This window comes from Trifolium pratense, linkage group LG6 (assembly GCF_020283565.1).
Source record: "Trifolium pratense cultivar HEN17-A07 linkage group LG6, ARS_RC_1.1, whole genome shotgun sequence".
Taxonomy (NCBI): domain Eukaryota; kingdom Viridiplantae; phylum Streptophyta; class Magnoliopsida; order Fabales; family Fabaceae; genus Trifolium; species Trifolium pratense.
The window spans coordinates 14,445,264-14,468,694 of NC_060064.1; the positions used below are offsets into that span (position 1 = coordinate 14,445,264).

At 32.3% G+C, this 23,431-nt stretch overlaps 1 protein-coding gene across 9 annotated transcripts; it reads right to left on the bottom strand.

Annotated features, from left to right (window-relative positions):
• Positions 1-383: 383 nt before the first annotated feature.
• LOC123890123 (stomatal closure-related actin-binding protein 2-like) lies at positions 384-5,408 on the bottom strand. 9 transcript variants are annotated; one of them, XM_045939671.1, is made up of 14 exons: positions 5,303-5,408; positions 5,018-5,083; positions 3,413-3,717; positions 3,192-3,320; positions 3,012-3,104; positions 2,782-2,922; positions 2,595-2,663; positions 2,325-2,408; positions 2,024-2,204; positions 1,688-1,801; positions 1,467-1,525; positions 1,242-1,376; positions 995-1,144; positions 384-632 (listed from the first exon to the last, which is right to left on the bottom strand). In XM_045939671.1, the coding sequence occupies exons 1-14, from the start codon at positions 5,379-5,381 to the stop codon at positions 600-602; spliced, it is 1,638 nt and encodes a 545-aa protein (XP_045795627.1). In that variant the 5' UTR covers positions 5,382-5,408; the 3' UTR covers positions 384-599. The 9 variants fall into 9 exon arrangements, with proteins under 9 accessions (XP_045795627.1, XP_045795628.1, XP_045795629.1 ...); XM_045939672.1 differs by having other exon boundaries at positions 3,413-3,714; positions 5,303-5,337; XM_045939673.1 differs by lacking the exon at positions 5,018-5,083.
• Between the last annotated feature and the right edge of the window lie 18,023 nt (positions 5,409-23,431).

Here is a 23,431-nt window from a genome sequence, read left to right on the forward strand (position 1 = left end):
TACACATACACCAGATCTCATGAAGTGAAAGGATCCCAATAAAAGGTTCACTTCAGTTGCTCATACAGTCACACTTAATAAATACTTGCTTCCCATCTTAAGGCTGCCATGGTTTGCACTATGTTGTTTTCGAGATCAATTGCCAAGTACTTATCGATCACTTCAACAATCTGAGAGACATTTTGTACTTTGACACTGAAATCTAAATGTATCGAACTTCGTTCCCTTTTTCGCGTAAGTTTTGTTAAGAGATAAGTGAATAATGCAACGCAAAATTTAGCTAAGGCGACAATATTTGCAACCCGTCCCTAGAATTATTGGCTTAATAAAACGTTGTACTTTGCATTACAATGCAACTAGTAGATAAATATGCAAATCAGCAATGAACAAATGAACAAATAATCATAAAAACTTGAGTTTGTTACAACATGATTAGGCAAACAAAAAAAACATGCCTAAAAACAATGCAACCTAATTAGTGGAAACCCAATTACAAGTATTAAATCACACCTTAAACAAAACAATCACACATGTATAATCACACCAAGAATCTCATAAAACTCACTTTTGTTGGAAAACTCAATCAGTTAATTTTGCTACTACACTAGATCATCTGGTCCAGCAAGCACAACCTGTCAAAACCGATAAATATAAAAATTGTTACATTTAATTTATATGAAAACAAAAATGAAATAATAAGGCCTTGTTTGGATAAACAATTAAATTAATCACTTATAGAATAAGCACTTATTTATAAGCTATTTCTGTAGGAAAAGATAAAATAAAGTCAAACTATTGTAAATAAGCTATAAGCTGTTTTCCTAAGCTACCCTTGAGAGCTTATGAAAATAAGCTGAAAACAGATTATGGAGGTCTCTCAAACAGTTTTACAAGTGCTTATGCTAGTAAATAAGTTCAAAAAAACTAATCCAAACAGGCCTTAAGTATGAATATGATCAATCAGTAGATAATCATGTAAGAGAAAGATGCATACATTGCAATCGAGAGCGTGTTTCCTGGCGATCATAATGGCGACATTTCTATCTTTCTCTGATTCAAATGTTAACACAAATGAGAGCCCTTTTCTTGCTTGCCAAAATAGTGCCTTCGCTGCATTGCCGACGTCACTTCTGACTCCACATAGCTTAAGTTAAATAAAATGTTAGTCTAAGGGATATAGTAGTCAAATAGAGTACTCAAACCATAGGAGAGAAAAAATACGTCGACGAAATATATGTTACCTGCATTGTTGGTGAGTAAATCTCTCTAGCTTTTGTAATCCAACCCCTGCATAGTTTTATCCTCATTCTTCCCACATTAAATGAATGAGTCGAATGTGACGAGTGATCTTTTCCATTCATCTGAGAAATAACTACCTGTATAACACAAAATACAAACTTTGTAAGAATTATTTCGCCAAAAAATCTCCATTTCCCAAAGAAAATCTTCCACTTTAGATAACATACACTAAAATCAGTATTGGATTTTCGGAGAAGTGTCTCCATGTGACTTCCAAGTCCTGGAACTGTTAAACACGAGATAGGTAGCTGTTAGGTTTGTTTTCTACTTCTTGATGCAAAGATAAGTTCGAAAGTGTGTCGCGTAACCGCAACTATTCAAGCCAAAACCGAAAACAATTTGTTGGAAGAAGAGAAAAAAAAAAGGTAAGGCCAATAACAAAACTAACCAGTTTGAATCGGATTAGTTGTTAGTGTAAGTTTTTTTCCATCGGAGACAATGTCCACTTGTAACATTCTCCCAACATCAAGGGGATCGGGAGAATACATTGATTTGCTGGCACCTGATAAGTACAGGTAAATCAAGCAAAAGGCACGATGAGAACAATTCTACATCTAGAGTGTAAGCAAAAGATTATAGAATTTGTAAGCTGTAATCATATATATAATGAAGTCATTATCGAATTAACATAACCAATACAGGATATTACTAAAATGAACCGGTACAAATACTAAGACCTCTCAACTTTCATCATATGCAAGAAACTTCATTAAAAGAACGGTACCTGAAATAACTTCCCTCCAGCTGCCTTCAGATGATAAGCGATACCACTGAAACGAACATTTTGAAACCTGTGGTACTTCAATTGAGCAAGGCTTGACTTGCAGATATGAACCTAAAGCTTCAGAACCATCTAACTTATATGAATGAGATTTATTCTCCTTGTCCCATTTGCTCATTGTTAGCTGCCATGGAGAAAATGAAGTTATTGGAAGAAAATGAAGCACTAACACTAGCACAGACATGCCTTCGATCAGAAGTGTCGGTGTGTATTAACTGACAGTTACTAAACAAGTTCAACAAACCTGTTTCTGAAGCTGAATTGAAAATATCGATTTTTCTTGAATTTGATCCCTTAAAGCACGAAGTTCATGTTCCATAGCCATTACCTGAAATTGTTATGAAATTCTCATAAAAAGCCATTTTTCACTATTTAGAAGAATATTCAAATAGTTATATACTCTAGATTATGAGAAACTAGTTTTTTATCATGATGCATGGATATGAAAATTTTCATAGCAGAATACAGGTATAGCATAATAAAAGTATATTGAGGAAGCAAAAAAGCAATGTACCTTGCTTGGCTGATGCAGCAATCTGATTCTTCTACCCTCTTGAACCTCTTCTACTAGTCCATCCACATTCTGACAGTAAGAAACAATATGTAAGATATTATTTTAGTGCGCAGTTTAATTATGATATCGTTAATGCAAAACTACACATGTACAACCATAACTGTATAATGAAACATCATGTTAGAACCTGTGGTTGAGAAGCTAGTGTAGCTTTTTCTTGTTCCTCAAGTGCTTCCCCGATTCTCAGCACCACTGCTCTAGCACTCTCGATTTCGGCACAAGCAAAAGACTTCTCTTGATTAACCAGCTTTTTAGCATCTTCAGAAGCCTATAAGAACAAAGAGAGGATCAAATTTCCTTTCCACGAAAAGAAAAACATATTATTTAAATGGAAGATTTGGAAATTTCAAATAATACCTGTTTGAGAAAGTTCACAAGCTTTTTCACTTCAAACTTCTCTTGAATCAGTTCTCCTTCACTCTGAGTCAACTTAACAGCTAAAGCTTCCACCTGTGATTAATATATTGTTAAGTACGGAGTAGCATGGATTAAAGAAGGAATGTCCTCAAGAGCGGCAAATAGTATAGAATAACAAACCATAGAGATAGCTTTCTCCACATCCTCTTTATTTCTTCCCGTAAAACGGCCTTTCAAAGATTCTAACGCATCCCTTAGTTTCTTCAAAAGAACGTGTCCCTCCAACGATGGCACCTCTCTTAGCTTTGCCTGAATTCGACGAAGAAAAATAATATTTCATCAGAGAACTTGAGGGCGAAAAAGAATCAATAGTAGGCCACAGAAAATATAAAGGATGGAACCTCATTCGATAGCTTAGCAGCTGCAGACAAGTTCTTGTCAAATTTACTAGCAAGGTCGCGAACTGAGATACGCTTGTTCTGGTCTGATAAATTGGAAGCTTCTTGTTCAATAACATCTTTCAAAGAAGGACCGTTGTTATCCGCAGTAGGCTCTTGAAAAACTTGATGATCGGCTCCTAGTTTATACTTTGGAAAACTATTTGAAATAAAGCTCACATCGGCTGAAACAGGCGGAACTGCTTCCATTGGCATCTTGGTCTCAATTTCGGGACTAATCTTTGTCATGGTGAAAAAGGCCGCGTCTGCTAAAAGAAGAAATGAAACATTATATCAGATAGGATAATTAAAGCTCTAAATTTTCACCCTTTTGTGCTATGCACGCAAAATGTATATATATGCACTTTAAGATACATCAAACACATTTGATTCGACAACCAGGTGTACTAGAGAACATGAAAAGACATTCGAAATTCATTCAATGCAACTACGTGTGGTTAAACCATAAAAGGGCCTAAGTCACATAAGTTCACCAAATGTAGTCGATGATTTAGTAGTTAAATCGTCCATAAGATATCAGCTCAGTGGTAAGAACCTGACATCAGATGTAACTTCACGAGACAAAGTTCAAATCTTCTCAGAGACAGTTGTAAAATGGTCATCAGTTGTAAAAAAGATTAAGGAGTTAATCATGAAAACTTGCTTGATATAAGATGGATTTAGACTAAAACAGCATGTAACCTTTATTTAGTTTGATAAAAAAGCGATAGCGCACGTTAATTATTCAATCAAATCAAATACAATTAACATAAACACAAATTCACAAACTAATTAACCAGTTTGTAGTGGTTGATTTCAATCACAATCATTAAGTGTTTTTTTCCTACTTAAGATGGATCAAGCACAATCTCCATCTCAAAAAGCAATTACCAATCAAATCAATGTGAACAAAATCAGTGCATCTGTTTCCAACAAGTAAAAATAAGTAGATAAATACAAATACAAATCAGATAAAATTATTCCATGGCTTATCCAACTCAACAAACAAGTAAAATCATGAAACTATAGAGATCTACAAAACAAAAATCAAAATTTTCAGACAATGACACAAAAGCCTAATACACATAACAAAACAAAAATTAAAAAATAGAAAGATGATGTAAGAGAATTGACAATTTGAGATCAAGCAAGTGCATTATACTAGACGTGTACACCATTAATTAATTACCAATTTCTCAAATGCATTACTAAATATTTTCAATATCAAATCAACCTACATTCTCGATCCCCGCAACTGCGATCGGGAGGAGGCTGGAACCACTTGGTGTCAAAACTAACCCCGAACCAGATTAAACCGGTGGAGAAAATAAAATAAAAACCTACATTCCAATTTTTTTCTACATGTCACATACCAATTTTCAATTACTACTTAAAAATAAAAAATTAAATATAAATAAATAAATAAAATCTTACTTCTTAGCATCCATTGCACTTGAAACAAATGGTAGAAAAATAAAATTGAAAAATAAATAATAATATGAGAGCTTAAAGTAAAGTAAGTAAAAAAGCAGTTGCATGCAACAAAATTGGAAATGTAGAAGAACTTACATAGCAAAAAAGAGTTAGAACATAGAGCCAAACAGAGCTTATGCAATTCCAAGTAAGCAAGATGATCTATGTGAAAAATGATAAAGAAAAAAAGACAAGATTGAAGTTGAAGAACAAACAACAACAATACAAAGAAGAAAATGATGAATGTGATGAAGAAGAAGAATCTAAAGTGTTGCAAAGAGCATCACTTTATGAAAAGGTAAAAAAAAAAAAAAAAAAGAGAAAAAATTAAAATAATTAAAGAAAATTAGAAAATAAAAAAAGGAAGGAAAAGCTTGAAACCTGACTCATTTGTCTCCCCTCTTCCTAACGACTTGAAATCAATTTGTTTTTTTTCACAAACATTCATCATTGTTACCATTTTTTTGTGGTGGGGTTCATTTTTGGAACACACGCGCCTTGTTATTTCTAGGGGTCATGATTATAAACGGGTTTTGTACGCGCGTGGTGGTTAAGCGCGCTCATGCGGTTGGTTGAGTTGTTATGTTGTACCGAGGTTTATTTTTTTCTCGTTGTTCTTTTACAGCGGGGACTGGTTGTTTGGCGGGGTGTCGTTCTTTTGACTAGTGTTTTTCCGAAAATGACCTTGTGGTTTTGGTTTTATTTACGGTTTTATGCCACCACTGATTATGATGTTAATTTGTTGGAATACAAGAAAATAATATTGTTTTTCCGTATTAGTGTTCTGATTTTAAGAGAAATAGACTCCGATAATTTAAAGTTCGAATGCGAAATAGAAAAATTTTAACTAAAAAATGTTCATTTTTTTTTGTGTTTCATCATATGTATCTGGTCGATTAGATCGTCTTATCTGATTTAAAGGTCAGTTCTATTTTGACATAAGTGGTTTCAGTCCCCTCTCGATCACAATTGGAGGATTGAACTGTGATCCTTCATACTAAATTCAACGATAATTACCACTAAACCAATTAACAAAAATCAAATTCAATTTTTTTAAACGAGTTCATTAACCACTTGAATTCAATGCATTGTTTAAATATTTGATTGATACATATCCATCATCATAGCATGTGAATGAATAGATTACTACAAACAAACTATAGACAATGGACGTGGAATTTGTTGTTGGAAATTAAAATTATCAAATCAAGTAGGCATAAAGACAAATTGTTCGTTTGGTTTTTTTTTTTAGTTAGCCAACCGTAAAATTGTGACGGGTTAAGACTTTTTTTATAATGAAAGGTGACAGTTTAAGACTTCATTTGGATTTATCATGTAAATATAATTAAATTCTTAGAAACTACTTCTCCTCTATTTCTTTTTATATTGTTGCATTTTGACAACTAATATTGTAAGCCTATTATCTAACACATTATTTTTCCCTTGAAATATTTTGACAACTAATGGGTTATTGTGATATTATTAAAACTTTAGCGGTTTTCTCTTTACCTATTTTGCATCTCTATTGTTAATAAAATGGGAGAAAACTTCTCTTAGATGTGATTTTATTACATGGTTTGGTTGAATGAAAAGAAATGGGAAAGGGAAGATAAGATAATGTATACTAACAAGTTTAAACTAACATGCGAAGTGTGAATTTGAAGAAAATCAATATATAAATCTCACAATGTGAGGGGCTAGACTTTAGTAGTGTTTATAAGAACAAAGGTGGCTGCTTAGGGGTTTGCCCCAAGGGGCTAGTTTTGTAGATGATAGACAATGCATCACTCTTGACCATCATGCGTCATCATCTGACTGACTCGATTTAGATCGGGCCGAAGGGGTATCTATTTTTATAGATGAGAGACAATAATGCACCACTTTTGACCAAAGTCTCTCTTTCTGTTTCAATAGAGTTAGTCAGTCTGATCCAGTAAACTCTTTCTTTTATTTTTTGTACAAAGCAGTTGCGGGACTTCTCTAAAAATAGAGGAGCCCTCCTCCCATATTTTTTACTCCAGATTTCAACAATTTCAAAATCTCTCTCTTTTCTCTCTGCTCTACTTCATCTAAATTTCCTTTCTTTCGTTTTTATTTTTACAGTGGCTGCAGTGCCATATACAATTGGATATTGAGTCAAACTCGAGTGGTGTTTATGTCATATTAATTTTTGACCGATTCACTACATGGCCCATATGGATCATGTCGGTCGCGTTAATATGTAGCCAACTAACTAATGGGTCCGGCTAGATTCGTCCATTTAATTAGTCTAACCCAACAGGCTGCGCCGAGTCAGCTCATTTGACAACTCTAATCCTGAGGACGTCTTTAAAGTTGATTGTCTGTCTTGCACAATTTTTTATAGTGCTGCAAATATCTTAAAGATACCGATTTGATTCGCAACTTGGCCCGGTAATTTTATAGAATCCACACTAGTATGTTTTCATCCCAAGTCGAAAAAATTACATGAAAATAATACAAAAATGTTATTCGAACACACAAAAGAAAACATAAATTGGACCTCTTTTTAGCAAGGAAAAAACAAAAGAAATAAAAAATTATCTTTCATTCATTTCACTTTCTTTTATTCCAAACACTAAATTTTTTCTCATTTCCAATTTTCTTCTTTTCGTTCTACTTTAACTTTCTTTTGTATGCCAAACAAATCCTATTAAGATTTAACAGAATAGAACGATGGATGTAGAATCACGTGCAATATCTACAAGTCTTAGAATATAATTGGATATTTGCATAATAAAATGCATAATAAATGTTAAAGATGGATGAAGTGGGTAAGGTGCGATCACTATCGATTCACGGCTGGGCCTATATATAGCTGCAGTTGCTTGTTATGTCTACTTTTCAACGACTTGTTATAGCCTTTCAAATTATATATGTGATTAGTGGTCGAATTAATTATAATTGATTAGTATAAAAGGAAAATTTTCTTCTTTTTTATGCTTTGTTTTGATGGTGAAAGCACACCAACTATGTGTAAAGGCTGTTAGTTATAGGTGTGAATTAATGAAAGATGCAAAACCAATACCTAATCTGAAGTTAATTATGAGAAACATGGATCATATCAAGTACTTAAGCTACAAATAGTCAATTTAATTCATCTAATGTTAAACTTTTTTTGTTTAGATTTTAGTTAAGCAACAATTTATTGATAGATGTAGTAGTAGTAAACAATTCATACACCATCTTGTTAACTACACCATCCATTTTTTTAGTGTTATTTTAGAAGAGTGTTTGGTTGTGTCGTTTTTGTTCTGCCGAGAGAGGGAGTCTTACTAGATTTGATCGGCATGTTGGATATTGAAAAATTTTATAAGTGACTCTAACATCACATCTTCACCCCAAAACTTTAAGGCATTGCGTTTACGGGTCCTCTCACTTATAAAGTGTTCAACCTCAACTCTTTCATTTCAACCAATGTGAGACTTTTTCTCACATTTGATAGATCTCAACATAGTGAGTCTTTACGTGTCCACGATCCTTCGCCACTCACTTATTGTTCGGCCGAGAGCCTCACTGGAATGGATCGGCACATTGGGTATTGAGCAACAAATTTACAAGTGACTCTTTTTTATTTTTTTTGAATCGGCTAAATTTTATTAATGGACAAAATTCCTAAACAATAAGTATAAGGAATTGTCGAAACAAACAAAGAAACGACTCAAGGTGATGGAAACACCTTAGCCAAACAACAATAACATCAAACAACAATATCAATCCTCCCCATACAATAAAACCTAAAACAAAACAATAAAACCGAAGTGAGGCAGCATAGAAACATCTCCACCGAAAACACCATTGTCGAACTAATCTCTTCTAAACAAAAGAAAACGCCGACAACTAAACACACTCCATACAGATCTGAGCAAACTGCAACCCACCTACGCATCCAGCTCGGTGGAGGCCACTGGAAGCGTCTGGTATAAGCAAAAAGTCTACATTTGCGATCTGATTGCGTGATTGTCGGCGAAGACTCGGGAAAAAAGCAACGACAGAGTTTTGACGGATAGAAAAATATTCTTGAACCGCAACAAACCAGCCACACGCCATACCGAAGTAAAACACACCCACCCTTGCAAACACTACACAGCCGAAAAACCGCTGGCGCAAAATCCAAACAAAACCAGCAACCCATCGGCGGCACACCATCGCCAAAACCACCCAAGTCCAAAGCTACAAGTGCAGCACCAGAACATAGTCACAAAACCCATAAACTCATTCCATGCCTGAAACAAAGTCTGAACACTACAACACCAATACCCATAGACCAAGCCAAAACAGAGCCAACGGCGACGCCGCTGCCAATAATAGTAACACCCTCAACCTTGTAACTCGGCCAACATAACCACTGAGGACACGCAACCAAAACCCCAGCATCGAAACCAATACGAATTTAGAACATCTAACTCGAACCAAAACCAGCGGCGGTGACACCTACAAGACCACAACCCAAATCCGGCTAAAACCAAAACAGCGAGAATCGGCGGCGGCGCCAATACCTTCGCCACCTTCAAACATCATACACATGGGGAGGAACAACCCGAAGATCCGAAAACGAAAACAACAACAACACAAACAAAGGAAGCACCGCCGCTAAAAACCACTCCATGATGACAGTGAAACGACCAACAAAACCAGACCAAAACCCCAAGAAGCGGCGGCACCGCCATCACCCTCACCACCTCCAAAACATCCGGCTCAAAAGAGAAACAACACGGGGATCCAAAAACGAAAACAAAAAACAATCACAAACAAACTCAAATCCGCTGCAAACAAGCCACTCCATGAAGGCAGTGATGTCGGAGATCTGACGGAACGGTGGTGCGGAGGACCAAATGCCGCTCGTCGCACCACCACATATGGCTCTTACATCTTGAGAGATGGGTTTGGATGAAAGGAAAAGAGTGGCGGCAGAAAAGGGTAGAGAGAAGGCAGAGAAATGATTTTTAGAGAGAAAAAAATATATGGTTAACATCACATCTTTACTCAAATCTTTAAGGCATTGAGTTTATATGTTCTCTCACTTATAAAGTGTTCAACCTCAACTCTTTCAATCAATGTAAAACTTTTTCTCACATTTGATAGATCTCAAAAGTTTTGATAGTTTTTGCTTAAAAAAAAAATTTTTGATAGTTTAAAGAACAAGTTGTCGATTATACTCTTAATTTCTTAATAACTTCACTTCAAATTTTTTATAAAATTTAATAGAGAGTGAATAGTATATATGCTAAATTTATTTAAAAAGAAAAAATAAATGATAGGATTAAATGAGATATAATTGGAAAAAAAAATTACAACAATTTACTACTTTGATCGGAGAGTTTTATGATAAAACACATTTAAAAACTCATACATGATATATAAGAAAAAGAAAAATGGCTTATACTAATACATTTGGCATACCCCACATGGCATCAAAGTCACCTACAGCCTCGGAAGTGATGATGATTGATAAGGTCGTTGGTTCAATGAGGATCATACTGTACCTATGTGCACTTTCTAATTAACTATCCATATTAGTATACATCCTCCTTAATCATAATTTATAGCCGCGTCTAAAGGAAGGAATCATCGAAATGATGGCAGTGTTAGTTAAATAAACATCATACAACTTGTTTATGAATACAACAGTCATTTTAGGCATATGCCTATGTAAAATTCTACAATTTTCATACATGCTTTCTGGCTTTTCTGACCCACATGACCTCTTTCATTCGCTTTATTAATTAGTTGTGGTGGGGGAGTATTTGGTAGGCTGCAATCAACTTACTTATTATCCTTAAAAATCGGTAGGTTTTAAGTGTGAGGAGTTAAATCTTATATCGATTATGAACGGATAATGTTAGATATATGTATAAGAGAAGTGGCACATTAAATTTAGGCAAATTTTATGGTACATATCAACAATTTCAATGTACCGGTACATTAGATCATTAAATTACTAGTAAATGAATATTGTTTCGAAAGAAATCATTTTTCTATCATTTAAAATATTATAATAACTAAATACTATTTATCAAAATTGAGGAAAAATAATTTTTTTTTTTTTTGAATTTTTTATCACTCATAATAGTTATTATTGAATTTTTTAATGAAAAAATGTAAAAAAAGTTAGTATAATGCTTATAAAACATTGGACTTGTGTTTTTTCTTATGGAATTATCATCTCTAAAATATAATGATCGATAAATAGTTTTTTAATTTATAAAATAATCGTTAATTTATTAATTAATCGATAATGTACCGGTACATTGAATTTTTCATATGTACCGTAAAAGTTCCCTTAAATTTAATGTCTTAAGAATTTTGGTGGAGATGTGGTCTCTCTCTTGTGGTCTTGAAGCATCGGCCTTATTGTTTCTCCCCGAGTTTCTCCAGACTCTCCAACAAGTAGTATCAGAGTTGTGGTTCGACTTGGTGGGGGAGCGGGTTAATGCCTTAAGTCTTTTTGTGAAGATATAATTAGTGGCGGAGCTAGAAAATTTATAAAATATGAGCAAAATCTAAGTTTTAAACGAAAATCTCAGTTTTAATTTGACTGAAAAATCTCAGTTTTGCTAAAAACTAACCCCTAAAATTTTCAATTTTGCCAAAAATTAACCTCAAAAATACCTTTTTTTTACCAGAGTCTAGGCAAGTGCCCGGACTGGCCGCACTATAGATCCGCACATGAACATGATATCTACCTCTTTTACGGTCTTAAAACTAGCACTGATCCGCACATACATATATTTCAATTCTAATTGGTAGATTTTTTTAATCCCAACTAGTAGGTTTTTTACTCCATCCGACTAGTTCGGGATTCGAGTCCTGAGTAACTCATTTAATTATTACTTTAAATAAAATATAATAAATGAATCAAAATAATTCATATTTCTTTTTTGAAGCAAAATAATTCATAATTAAATTCATATATTTATGAATTATTTTGCTCTATTCATTATACTTTATATTATTATATTAATATTAACTAATAACACATTGATGCTAACTATTCATAGTTGATCTTAAATCGTTTTTAAGTTAAAGTAGATATTTTATGGATAAATCAAATTTAAGGGAAAATGTTGGATTTTAAACTTGATTTGGACTAATTAATAAAGTGTTAAGCCCGCCCACTAATTTGGTTTAAGTATGGTGTAGTAGACGGAGTCCAAATAAATTCTAGAGAGGGGGTAGAAGTAAATTGGTAGTATAGAGACAGTGTTAAGTATAGTTGAGAAAACTGTGTAGAATTCTCTGTATTGTATAGAATTATCTCGTGATGTATGTAGAACTCTTCATTTGAGCCTATAAAAGGGAAGCAAGTACAAGCAAGTCAAGCTGGTGAAAAGCATGTTAAATGTATTTAACAGTCTTTAAATTTAATATTTGTAACAAATTAGTCTTTTAAATTTGTAACGAATTACATTAATATTAATGTTACCATTTTAAAAGAGTAATAATGTAATTTAGTATAAATTTAAAGGACCAATATAATACTTAAAAATGTAATGAAGTAATATGTTTCAAACTTAAAGGATCGATTTAATACTTTAAAAACTTAAAATACGAATTTGTACATTAAACTTAAACCCTTTGGATCAAATCTAAATTAAGGGTTACAATTTGGTGTTAAATTATATTTTTGGTCCTTTAAATTTATTTATTTTTGGTAGAGGTCCTTTAAGTTTTAATTTATAATTTAAGGGATTAATATGTTAACATTCATAGCTTAATGAACTACAATAAATTTAAAAGACTAAATTATCTTATGTTTGTAATTTAAGAGACCAAAATATAACACAAAAAAATATTAAATAGATCAAAGTAAAATCTAAAATTATCTTATGTTTGTACTTTGTAATATAAGAGACGAAAATGAAACAACAGATATTAACGAGATCAAAATAAAATCTAAAATTAACGACTAAAAATATAATTTAGCTTAAACTTAAGCTGACACTTTAGTAATATAATTTAATCATATATCTATTTATATTTGCAAATATTTGATTCTTAATTTATCTACTTGCTCTGGCTTTTTCACCCTTTTTCGTTGTAGGTATCTTTATCTTTATAATTTTAATGCATAAGATTATGACATGAGGTCTTTTTATCTTGATTGAAAGCTATAGATATATGGAGCGATATATTCTTCGGTCGTTGTCTCATAGCAATGTTAATGTTAAAGACAAGCACATGGTAGGGTCCAAAATGTCCAATATTTATATGTGCCTTCCCCTTCCTTAGGTATATCAATTATATGCTATTCTGCTTCCACACAAAACTCAACCCAATGGTAGGGTAACTAACATGAACTATACCATGCTGAGATGAAACCATGCATTACGCATGCAAGTACAATTATAATACTTCCTTTCCCACACCAAGTTTTAACATTACTACCACCATCTATCTATTCATGTTCATTCTACTTGCAATTGCATGTTTATATAATTATGTTAGGATTGAGTGTGGGAGAATTTGCATTTTTAATAAATCACTGTACCGTTTGTCAAAATTAAATAAATTACTGTACTGATAATAAATTACATTTGTAATATAATGTAAAATTATATATTTATATATACGTAAGATAATTAATTTGAATAGAAGACAAATGACAATAAACCGCGCCGCTAATCCTTTTTAGATAACAAAATCAATCATCTTAAATACTACATCTAGAGACCTAGGAGTCACCACATTAATGCTATGTATTATTCTTTGAACTCTTTTCAAAATATTCACAACATCTGATGCTAGAAAATAAAATGTATCAAATGCAAATGGTATGAACGCATGTTGATTGTTAGAACACGCTCTCTCATGTTTGACCATTTTGCTTGAAGCAGCTTTAAGGGTTGTCTGTCCTATAGTAAAATCCCCAGTCATTAATCCTACAAGTGGGAAAACTCTAGTCAATCAAATTCACACATGCATGTTTCCTCCTACCAACCTGTACACCAGAGCATCGGCTGACCTCAATATAGATCTCCCCTCCAGTGGGTTAATCAAGAAGTTCACAAGCGTCTCTTTCTTCACATATACTCCTGCGTGCTTAGAAACATAAAAAATGACATCTTGAGGCATATTTGCAAGGACCAAAATCATATTTAAGCCTTTAAAAAAAATAGGACGACTCAGTTGGCAGAGGTAGTAGTCGAAGAAGGAGTTTTGTGAATAGAAAATTAAGTCGTGTGTGATTTATGCTATCAAGTTGATAACCCAGCTAAAAATAAGGATTAAAATAACAAAGGTTTAATAAGATAAGATTAGTAATAGGTTAATTTATCATTTCTTTTTGGTGCACCAAACAAGAGATTTAGGTTGAGTATGATAGTGTTATCGTATCATTCTGAATGATGAGATTTAAGATTTATGTGCTAAGTAGAGTACGCCAAATCATAAATCTTGGAAGTGGGATATGAAATCTTCATGCAGTAGAAAAAATTAAATTATTACCAAATGTTAGTTGGTTCAGTGGTGATTGACGCTGAACTTGATATCCCCCACAACTGCATTTGGGAGGAGACTGGAACCACTTGATGTCAGAACTCGCCCCGAACTCTGGACTACTAGGGGCCCCTTCCCCTAGGAACCAGAGGGTGAAAACCGGGAAAAAAAAATTAAATTATTTATTTGGTGTGCATGTCATAATTCAATTCTAACTCTCTCTATGCTTCATCGTAGAGGTCTCTCGATCTAATATTTGTCATACATGTTCAGCTAGTGAAGAAACTATTTTGCATTACATTTGTGTTGCACTGAAGTTGTTCAGGTATGAGAAACTCTTGGTCATCAGAATGTTGCTTTCTTTGGTGAGATGAGTTTTGAACTTCAAAATGACTAATCATGTGAAGGGGCCAAGTGCTTATATATGTAGGTGAAATTGGAGGGCAAGTACATTTGTTTGTGTGTGAGATTAAGGTGGGCTAAAAGCAAGAGCTAAGAAAAAAAAAATACAGTATTGGACTCCCCACATTTGTATGAGATCGAGGTGGGCTTAAAGAACAAGAGCTAAGCAAAATAAGACTTCTTCTTTTTTCGTTATTGGATATACTTGTTCGCTCTCGGAAATCTTAAAAATATCTTCTAATTACATAAGTAGCGAACTTAAGGGGGCAAAATTGGAAGAAAAAACAGTTTGCATCGCTAGAATGCGAACTATTTTTGTAACGATCACCCTTCCTTCGCCGCTATTTTATAAGGTTCGTATTCTAGGATGCAAACTAGTTTTTACTTCGCATCCTATATTGTGAGGGAGATAAAATTGAAAGGCCGGGGCACCTGAAAGACTCAGAGTGTACGAAAAGAATAAGTCACAAAATAATACACACTTAGGCCCGTTACTGATTTTATGTCCATTTTTACGAATTAAACAACTATTTATCTTTTGACAAAATAAATAAATCATTTGAACTGTAATTTCATCACCAAATGCATATTGTTATAGTCATTTATATAAAAGCAGTTAAAAAATGGAGTATGCGATAGTATAAATTCTTTAATTTATACAAAAATCAATACAAATTAAGGAAAACAAGTGACGAATTTGCAGACCAACCCACTAATTCTTGATCTTTAGATTGATACCAACCTTAGATAAAAATAAATAAATAAATTTTTTTTGCCAGCCAACCTATTTTCTCGCGCGTCCTACGAATTTACAAAAATATTCATGTCCGCTACTTAGGTAGCGGATACCCCCCCCCCCCCCCCCCAAATATCCTAACAATTTTGTTATTATAACGTCTTCTACTTAATTAGCGGACAACATTTAAAAAAATTCTCATTTTTATAACGTTTGCTACTTAAGTAGCGGAAGGATAAAAATGAAAACACATGGGACGTGCAATAAATAAATAGGATGGCAAAAAGAAATTCTTAAAATAGAAAGGACTGATACAAACCATGTCTAAATTGGCGCTTTAAAGGCCCATTTGTAATGTTGACATACATGATCCAGTTTTTTATTATGAGAATTTCTTTTCCCACCTCTTAAACTTCTCATGAACCTCCTGAATTTTCAAAAATACTTTGCTCGAGTTTTAGAACTTAAGTATTTTACACGTTCAAGTTTTAGAACTCGAATACCCCTAATATAGTATTTGAAAATTTTAGTATTTTACATGTTGAACTTGAACGTGTAAAATCTTAAAATTTCAAATACGTAAATGAGGCATTTGAGTTTTAAAACTGGAATGTCTAAATTTCATGCTAGAGTTCTAGAGCTTGAACTTTTAAAATCCTGGAATCTCATATATATATATATATATATTGGGAGTGCTAAATTTCTAAAGAGCGTGCAACAGACTTAGAGGACTGATAAAATAAAGTTTAGTTTATTTGCATACATCCAGATCGATCAAGACAAAGTTTAAAGCAGGTGTTTCTTCAATAAGTTTTTAAAAAAGAATTGCAAGATTTTAATAAATTTTATTCAAATGCTATCAAATTTTTCATATTAGTAAAAAAAAAAATTTGTTTCATATAATAGTAAATACTAATTTATCAAGGAATAGTAAATACTTATTTATATTGAATTTTTTTTATATTGGAAAATGATTAACACTCAAACCTCCAAAAATTCTAACATATCAAATGAACTGATATATTTTACAAACAAAATCAATTGTGGTCAGAGTAAAGCCAGTATTATTTTGATAAATTGTTGTAATTAGGGTTTATGTGATCTTCTAGTGACACATTCTATGATACTTGTTGACATTTTCAGTAAACTATGAAACTAATATATAAATATATAATATATCACAAGCTTCTTAGAATAACATACTTATTGTGTTTTTAGTGATACAGTGATAAAAATTGATTTTAGTAAAACAAGTTTAATCTAAAATAGTGTATATATGTTTGAATACCGTTAGCCACTAACTTCTTGTGTTTCTCATCTCAAAGGAGGATGACTCGCGGACATATGTTATTGGAGGTTTGTATAACATTAGCTCTAATTAATTGTGGCTTCTAAGGTGAGGGAGCTATTAAGTCCCTCACCGGTGAACTATTTAATTGTTACCGTTAGATCTGATCAATGACTTAGATCTATTAAAATTAGAAAGGGAACATGTACACTTATCCACATGCAATCCTGTCAAACCACAACTTCATCTACCAACATTTCAATTCGACGGAAATTCCATCAAAACTCCATCCATCACCCACACAAACTCCGGCGAACAACCACACCTCCGGTGCCAACTGTCCCCATCACCGACGCAGACCACCACCGCCGTTGAATCTTTCTTTCGCTTGCCAAGCATCTGAAACAATATTAGTTTTGAAATTCTATTTGAGATTTTAATTTGTTCATCTTGAAATATTACAACCGGTGGTGTCACCAAAGCAAGACGAAGAAGAAGACAAAATTGTTTGGAGAAAAAGAGAAACACAATCAAAGTTTGGGTTTTTTCAATGGTTTTGCATGATGGGTTGGTTTCAAAATTTGATTTTGGAGGTTTTGCTTCAGATTCTAAAGCTTCAGTTGAGTATGGTCATGGAAGAAAAAGAGAAACACAATCAAAGTTTTTTTTGTTACTTGCTTATTAAAAAAAAAGTTTTTTTGTTACTTAAGAAAGATTGTATGTGGACAGCTTTACATGTGTCTCTTTTTATTTTTAGTATATCTAAGCCATTAATCATATCTGATGGTAAAATTTTAGTGGTCCACCGGTGAGGGACTTAATAGCTCCCTCACCTTAGATGTCCTAATTAATAATTGTTTTCGTTTGATAAATTTTCTCCCTTATCTTCCATGTTGTTGCCTTTTGTGAGGTCTATGGCCAATATTTGGAGAAATTGGACTCCTTTCAAGGTTATTGTAAATTTTTTTGTAAGCGCTACTTGGTCGGTTATCAATAAAAGCAAATTTATTAATAAGAGGTGTTCACGGAATGAAATAATTTTTTAGGCAAAGGTTAGAGAGCTAGGAGAGATTTTTGAAAAGATACAAATTGTTTCATGGAAATATCTTTTGTAAAAAATAAATAAAAAATTAATTCAACATATTTATTTTATAAATGATGTCTTCGCCGTTTGATTGTATATATAGTTCGGTAGTTTCATTAAGATGGATACAATGATCATTATATCAAAGATATTTCTTTGTATTGATTGGGTGTAGTACTATTTGTACTTATCTTCTAGATTGATCTTGGTGTAATTTAAGAGTTGATGTAGGTTAAGTAATATTTTTTTTTACTAAAGATGGGCTAAGTAACTCTTATATTGTTACCTTATACCAACTACTATTATATTATCATCTTTGTTGTTATAAAATAAATAAAATAAAATAAAAAATAAAATAAAATAAAATTTCAAACTAACATTCTACATACACTTATGGATTGAGATGCTTAGTAGCACTGGTTGGTCTTCAATTTTCTTTGGCACTACATTTTTAAATAATTCAGAGTTATTCAATTTGGCATAATCACTTTTTCTTTTGAACGAGAATTGGCATATTAAGCCATTAGGTTTGGTCTAGTGGTGTGGATTAATTTGGTAGTACGTTATAAATTTTGGGTTCGATCCACAGCTCATTGTAAATATTAAAAAAAAAAAAAAAGAATTGGCATATTCACGGTTATAATTTTTTATTTTTTTTTTGGTTTATAACTTAAGTAATGTAAATGCAACATGTAACACATAACGAAGAAAAAATAAATAAATAAATAAATAGGAAACACATGTCCTAGTATGAATAATAGGCTTTGGCTAACATGGAAGACTTCAACAAGTCTTTCATGGTGCACAAGTTGAGAAAATTATTATAACGAATACGAATTTTACAAAATCGATCGTTGGATTGAATGTTTATATTATATAGATCATCCATAAATTTTTTTAAAAAAATTAAAAATCGTTTGATATGTTATTGAGACACATCAAGATTAACGGTATTCAATTAAAACTCATAACCCGTTAATTTTGATTGGTTTCGATAACATATCAAATGATTTTCGATTTCTTTAGAAAAAAATATGGATGATCTATATGATATAAACTTTCAATCAAACGGTCGATTTTGTAAAATTCGTATTCTTTATAATAATATTTGTAAGTGGTGCATGGTCCAAGACTTAATGCATTTGTGCATGTTAGACATGGCCTGAATAATAAGAGCTTTGGATCCAGGAGCAAGTTGAGAAAATCTTCACAATTGGTTCTCAATTTTAAAATCCAGACCCACCTATATCATGAAATGGGATGCTTCATTAGTATCCACCCATCGCCAAAAATACACGTCAATGAAGGAAGATTCGGCGACAAAAACACCATGGCATGTTATCTCATTCAATTCAATATCAAAAGTGGTTGAGAAGAAATTGACACTCCAGCTTAACTTCCCAACATTTTATTTTTGAGATATCGTCTAAGTTTTTTTCTTTATCTTTATTTATTGACACAATAGATTCAGAAGTGTAAATGTTGTATATAAATTATTTTTTTAATTTTCAAAAATACAAAATAAAATTAGTGTATCATAACATAACATATATGAAATATATTTAGATAATCTTTAGAAACAAAAAAACATTTGTCCAAATTGTAGTGATACCGCAATTTCATAAAATTTCTAAAGCGTAATTTATATCAAAATACGGGTACATTATATAATTATGTTAAATTCGTTAATATTGTGTTCTTCCCCAAGATCAACTATTCTTTACTCATATTCAGTATAAGGATAGATTAATTTGAGTAACATAATGTCTAATTGAAATTAGAGTTTTGTTTTGTATAGACTAATCCAATGAAAAATGTGATATCGGGAGAAATCTAACTTTTTTTTACACAGGAAATCTAACTTTAAACCTTGAGAATAATACACTCTATAGTTTCACTAGAACATATAAACTCAATGTCTTAATGTTTTGGGTTAAGATGTAGTGTCAGAGTCAATTGTTAAGTTACTTAGTGTCCAATATATCAATCTAATCTAATGAAACTCCCCGTTGAGACACATACCTTTTGATAGATTGATATTTAAAGAGTAAATAACCAAATTAGTCTATAATTTTATAGGACACATTTAAATAATATTCAATTTTATAAATATTTTAAAATCATTTCTAACTCTATTACATAAACCTCAATTGAAGCAAGCATCACAAGGCAGTAACCATGGTTTCTATTTTTGGGGTAATGTTTTAGATATTGGCTGGCAGTGTGGCTAGGTCAGTGAGGTCACATGTAAATGCACATTACTCATGTGGGTTGCTCCATATTCTCACACCATTTTTGTCTCTTTGTTGCCTTCAAAAACACTAATCTCACGCGCCTTATCACTTCACTAGTTGCTTTCTCACCAATTTCATGTAGGTCGTGTATCTCACGCGATACTAATCGAATGGTTTGCTTGAGCTTCCCTTTATATTTTTCTTGAGCTTCCCTTTATAAACACGGTATTAAAAATTCACAGTAGTAGTACTAAATAATTGAATTTCAATTAGTGTGCCATTATCTTATTCGCTGCTGAATTTACAAGACTATCCTCTTGCATTTCCGTCACAAAATGTTTGTTTTATAAAGAAATTACTTTATAACCCTTCGTCAATTTTTGTCAAGTTGTATTTGTCAAATTAATTCATGGTTTGCCAAATGGTAGACATTTGAGGGGTTGCCTCTTTTGTAATTATCTTTTTTAATTGTTGTTAAAGATTAATTGTTCATTTTTTAATTATTCATCATGACTTTATTGTTATTTTTCTGACGGCAGTTTAAATAGAAAATAAGTGGTCTCAATTTATTTGTGTAATAAACTGTCTTCTTCTTTCCTTTAACCGAATTGAATTTTATTGGTGTTTTACGATATTCTCGAACCAGATTAAATTTAAAAAAATGAAATTGATTTTCACTTTGGCTGAAATATATTCTTTTCTTACAACTCAATTTTTTCGATAAACAAAAGTCAATGATTTGACCATCAATAACAACTAAAAGAATGTTGGTGTGTCGGATACAAAAATTTCTAAAGTTAAATTGATAGGTGCATCTCGACTCAATTATACTTGACGGGTGGAAAATAAAAGTGCGGATTGACCGACAAATTTTAGTTTATCTCTAAATTTTGTTAATATCCATGTTATGGAGACTTCTAGTCATGTTTTCAGTCTGCCGAAATTTCTGAGATTCTGTATGCCTAAAAATATCCATGTGACTCAATAGTTTTTGTTTTTGACGGTAGCACTCTTTCTCTAAAAAAAAATAAAATAAAAGACTCTAACTTTTTTATCATTTAAATTAATTCATTGCTAGTTCCCTCGATAAAATATTAAACCGTAACGTTTATACTGGTAAAGAAAGAAGAATACTCACATGTATATTATGATACGGTTATGATACATGTTACTTTTGTTAGTTAGTTTTCTAACGCCAAGCCAGCTGGTTAGATCGATATTCCTTATTACCTTCCGATTTGATTTTTCCATAAAGTATTGGCAATGATGTCAATGAAGACAACATTTTAACTAACTATATCACATGATTCACGTTTTTATTGTCAAATCTGCATCTAGTAGCAGTAGCTAGTAATCATTTTGGTTTTCGAGTGAACAACAATACTTACGATATGAGCATGCATGTTCATGTAAAAATAGGAGATTGGGGTCTTGTTAGCGGTGTACTACTATCTATGAACAAGGTTTAGAGTGTTTGTGTTTCTTAGTAAAAAAAAAAGACATGTCTTTCCAATGTCCTGGATCTCTATTTAAAGAGGTTACAACATGTCTTTCCAAAAGATATAGTGGAGAGTTAATTAAGATGTCATCATGGGATCAATGAGGTAATGCCTTGGATGAGAGGTGATATGCTTGAGTCATATAGATTGTCTTACTCGATTATTGAGTTTTTAAGGGTCCGTTTGATCTGCAAAATGTAAGGACTGAACAAAACGGTACAACACAATGGAAGATAGAACAACACATGACAAACATTTAAGGTATTGAACAAATTTTGTGTTATACGATATTTGGTGGACAAAATGAGGGTCAAGGGACAAGACAAAAACTAAAATTCTCGTTTCTTACTAAACCACAGGATAATTTTTTGTCCTCAAATGATAGGATGAGATAAAAATCTAAAAATCACAGCAATCAATAAGATATTGCCAAGTCTAGGAAGTGGACTCACTCCCTCCCCCATCCACTTTGGTTTCAACCGTTGAGAATTTTCAACTACAATTAATCCACATCATTTTCAACATCTTATTCATTAAACCATTGCACTTGTTCAATAGTTGAAAAAAAAAATTCAACACCTCCATTGCACATGGTCTAATAGTATAACAGTGCATCGAGATAAAGAGGAAAATGTTAACAAGTGTTTTTTGACATTCTTTAAGGATTTTAAACAGTAATTTTTTATGAAAATATATGGAGTCAATATATTTAAAATTGAAATGTTTAACTTTTAGAATAAATAATTTATTTAAATGAAATTCTTAAAGAGTGTTCGGAGATACTTGTTAGCTAGCAAGACCGAAAAAAATATTTATAACATCTGGAACATTGATTTTCGGCTCAGATCAATTAACTCAAGCAATGACTTTAAGCCTTAAAATTTGGGTTAAAATAAGATCCCAAAAAAGTCAATTTAATTATAAGTATATAATATAGTAATTTCATTATAAAATATAGTAATTTCATTATAAAGTTTGTTTAACTTGAATGAAAGCCTCGTATCTTAAAATATAGAGGAGTGTTATATGTACAACTAATATGTGATAACTTTGGGACACCTTTTTTGTTTCTTCTTCTTTTATGTGACAAAAACCATAAAGAGAGAGATGAAGAGAAATAGTAAAAATAAAATGTGAGTATAAGAGAGAGAATTGTCTAAAAAATTGCTCCAAAATGTACAAGTATCATTTCTCTAAAAAGTTGTTATTATAAAAAAATAAAAAAATAAAAACATTTTGGCTTTGGCGAATTTGTAGCAACATTGCTGAAACCTTGCTCAAGTAAAACCAACATTAGTTGGATTTGCAAGCTTTGTTAGGTACCACACCATTGTTAAGGAAATGAGAGGGCTACATCAAACTCAAATTGTGTAAGAGAACATACTGCATATGATTGATATGTGTATGAATTAAATAAAGAAACGATGATATTATGACGATGAATGAAGGTACTGTATTAATGGATAGTAATGGAATAGTGATTACAATAGAAAACTGAATAGAAGAAGATAACAAACTAACAGCAAAAGTGCTGCTAGCCCACAAAGCACAGCGTGCTCCCCAAATCACCAAAGGTGACCCTACCAAGCAAATAACAAAATTCTTAGCTAATCCCTCTCACTCCCCCTTTCCCACTATATAGTAACTAACTCAAGCATATCCCTTCTTTTTGCCAGCTCATCCTCCCTTATTTCTTTCTCACGCTTACTTTGGGCTTAGGATCATAATCAAGGCCCAATTCATAATTCAAGTCTCTATCAGCATATATCTATTGTTGTTGCTGATAGTGATGGTTTTTGATTCTATCCATC